General features: G+C 46.2%; 1 protein-coding gene across 1 annotated transcript; it reads right to left on the bottom strand.

Moving 5' to 3' along the window:
* Window positions 1-1,310: 1,310 nt before the first annotated feature.
* Window positions 1,311-1,945, bottom strand: LOC133909908 (glutaredoxin-C1). Its single transcript, XM_062352443.1, has one exon. The coding sequence runs from the start codon at window positions 1,820-1,822 to the stop codon at window positions 1,511-1,513; it is 312 nt and encodes a 103-aa protein (XP_062208427.1). The 5' UTR covers window positions 1,823-1,945; the 3' UTR covers window positions 1,311-1,510.
* Window positions 1,946-2,150: the final 205 nt, after the last annotated feature.

Raw genomic sequence — 2,150 nt, forward strand, 5'->3', positions numbered from 1 at the left:
TCTGTTCTGGATCGAGACGGGGAAGAAGATGGGCTATATATATTGTAGCAGGCTATCAGTGCCGGTTCTTAACTCCAGGCCCTCGATCGGGGGTGGGAGTTTTAGAACCGGCACTGATACCACTTTCAGTACCAGTTCCTTTGAACCGGCACTGAAGGTGGCGGCTATTATGTGGGGTTCTGTAGTAGTGACTCCTTGATGTGTGGGTGGACGGTGTGGTGCCAGTGTTTTCAAAAAGTGTCTATTTGGAGCCATTGAACTGGTCACATGTTGACCATCTTAAAATATGGGATTTGAGCGGGATGGATATCTTACCTCCCCTAGGGCCAATAACCATATTTAATAGTTTAGCTCGGCTTTTATTCAACTGTTTTGAATAGCTAGATTACACATAATTCCATTGCATTAAAATTGGATTTCTTCTCACACTAAGCCCTACAACCTATTTCCTTGATTGTATCCCTAAGCATCTATTAAATCTCTTAAGTTGTGTTATGACTTGCTAAGTTCCTTCGGTACTCAAAGTTGCTAGTTGAATTCTGGTGACAAGCCGTAACATTACTTTGAGTTTGATGATGAAGAATAGAATATTAAGGCTATGTTTGTACCAAACTTGCTTGTTGAATTCAATGAGAAGTTGTGCATTACTTTGTGTATGATGAAGTATAGAAGATTAAGGTTACGTAGCATTAGGCATATCGTATTTGCGCTAGCAAGTTCGCCTTTATTTGGCTGGTCGGTTGTGGATGCCAAGAATCCTAGGCTATGCGACCTATGTATGGCTTTAATCAGGTAATATACTTTATTGAAAGTATGACCGTGACATTATTCTATTGTAATATGTGTATAAGGTACTGATTGATCGAGGAATTGATACAAAAGTCAGAGGAAACCTAAAAACAGGATCCTACATTAAGAGTGATTGTTCGTGACGATTATGGAGCTGTCATGATGGCAGGATGGTGCCATTTTTAATTATTAGCTCTTCTGCTGAAGAAGCTGAACTGCTTGACAGCCTATTGTCTTAGAAAAAAAATGTTCCTCTCCAGCACTTCTGTATCAACTCAGGGGTGGATCTAGGGCCCAGCGACCTTGAGCCTGCCTAGGCTCCTATACAGCGGCTGCAAGAGGCTAGCCGATGCGGTGATACTTACCGGAAATGGATAGGCCGAACAGCCTATAGTTTCGCTCCGACTATGTCGAATCACTAGGTCCGCCACCGTATGAGCTGTTTGATACTCTTTAGCAAGAGATCAATCACATACTCCGATGGCGAGACACGTATTTTGGCACAATTACTTCAACAAAACTGATGACAAAGATGTAGCGGTATACATATGTATACGCATTATTACAGCGCAAAATACCCTGACACAATGCTAACCCCTCTATAGATTATTACAATGCAGAAAAAAAAGGTCTGCAAACTCTCTCCGTGCCACTCTCCCTCATCTCGTGACAGAAAGCAACATTATTCTCCAGCGTATAAGGTGACTCAGAGCACTCGGCGTTACACCCAGAGGGCGCCGGCATTGCGCAGCAGCGGGATGAGGTTGCCGCTGAGGTGGAGCGACATGACCTTGTCGGTGGAGCCGACAAGCCTGCCGCCGATGAACACCGCCGGCACGGCGGGGTTGCGACCCAACAGCCTCGCCAACGCCTTATCCATCTCCTTCCCCCGGGGGTCCTCGTCAAGCTCCACCACCGTCGGGTTCACCCCGAGATCGCGGAGGAGCTGCGTCACCGTGTGGCACATGCAGCAGGAGCTCATGCTGAAGATCACCACTGCGCGCTGCGACGCCAGCCTCGTCACACGATCCATTGATCAATCAGATGATCTGCTTCGTGAGAAAGAACTCGAAAGAGTTGAAGCGAGAAATATAGGCGAGCTAGAAGTACTTCTCGTGTATGATGCTTTGAGAAGTTATGCTTGCTTAGCAATGGGTATAGGGAGGCTTGCTTATATAGACATGGAAATGTGTATTGGCAAGAGGATTTTGCAGCGACCTGACCGGCGAAAGGCGGTACGGGAAGGGTTCGGATGATGGCCAAGCTTCTTTCTTGCGACACCACAGATAGGTTTAGTGTGGAATATGGAATATTTGGATTGCAACAGCAGTGCAGCAGCTTGACACCGAAATGGTCGTCCA

This window comes from Phragmites australis, chromosome 2 (assembly GCF_958298935.1).
Source record: "Phragmites australis chromosome 2, lpPhrAust1.1, whole genome shotgun sequence".
Taxonomy (NCBI): domain Eukaryota; kingdom Viridiplantae; phylum Streptophyta; class Magnoliopsida; order Poales; family Poaceae; genus Phragmites; species Phragmites australis.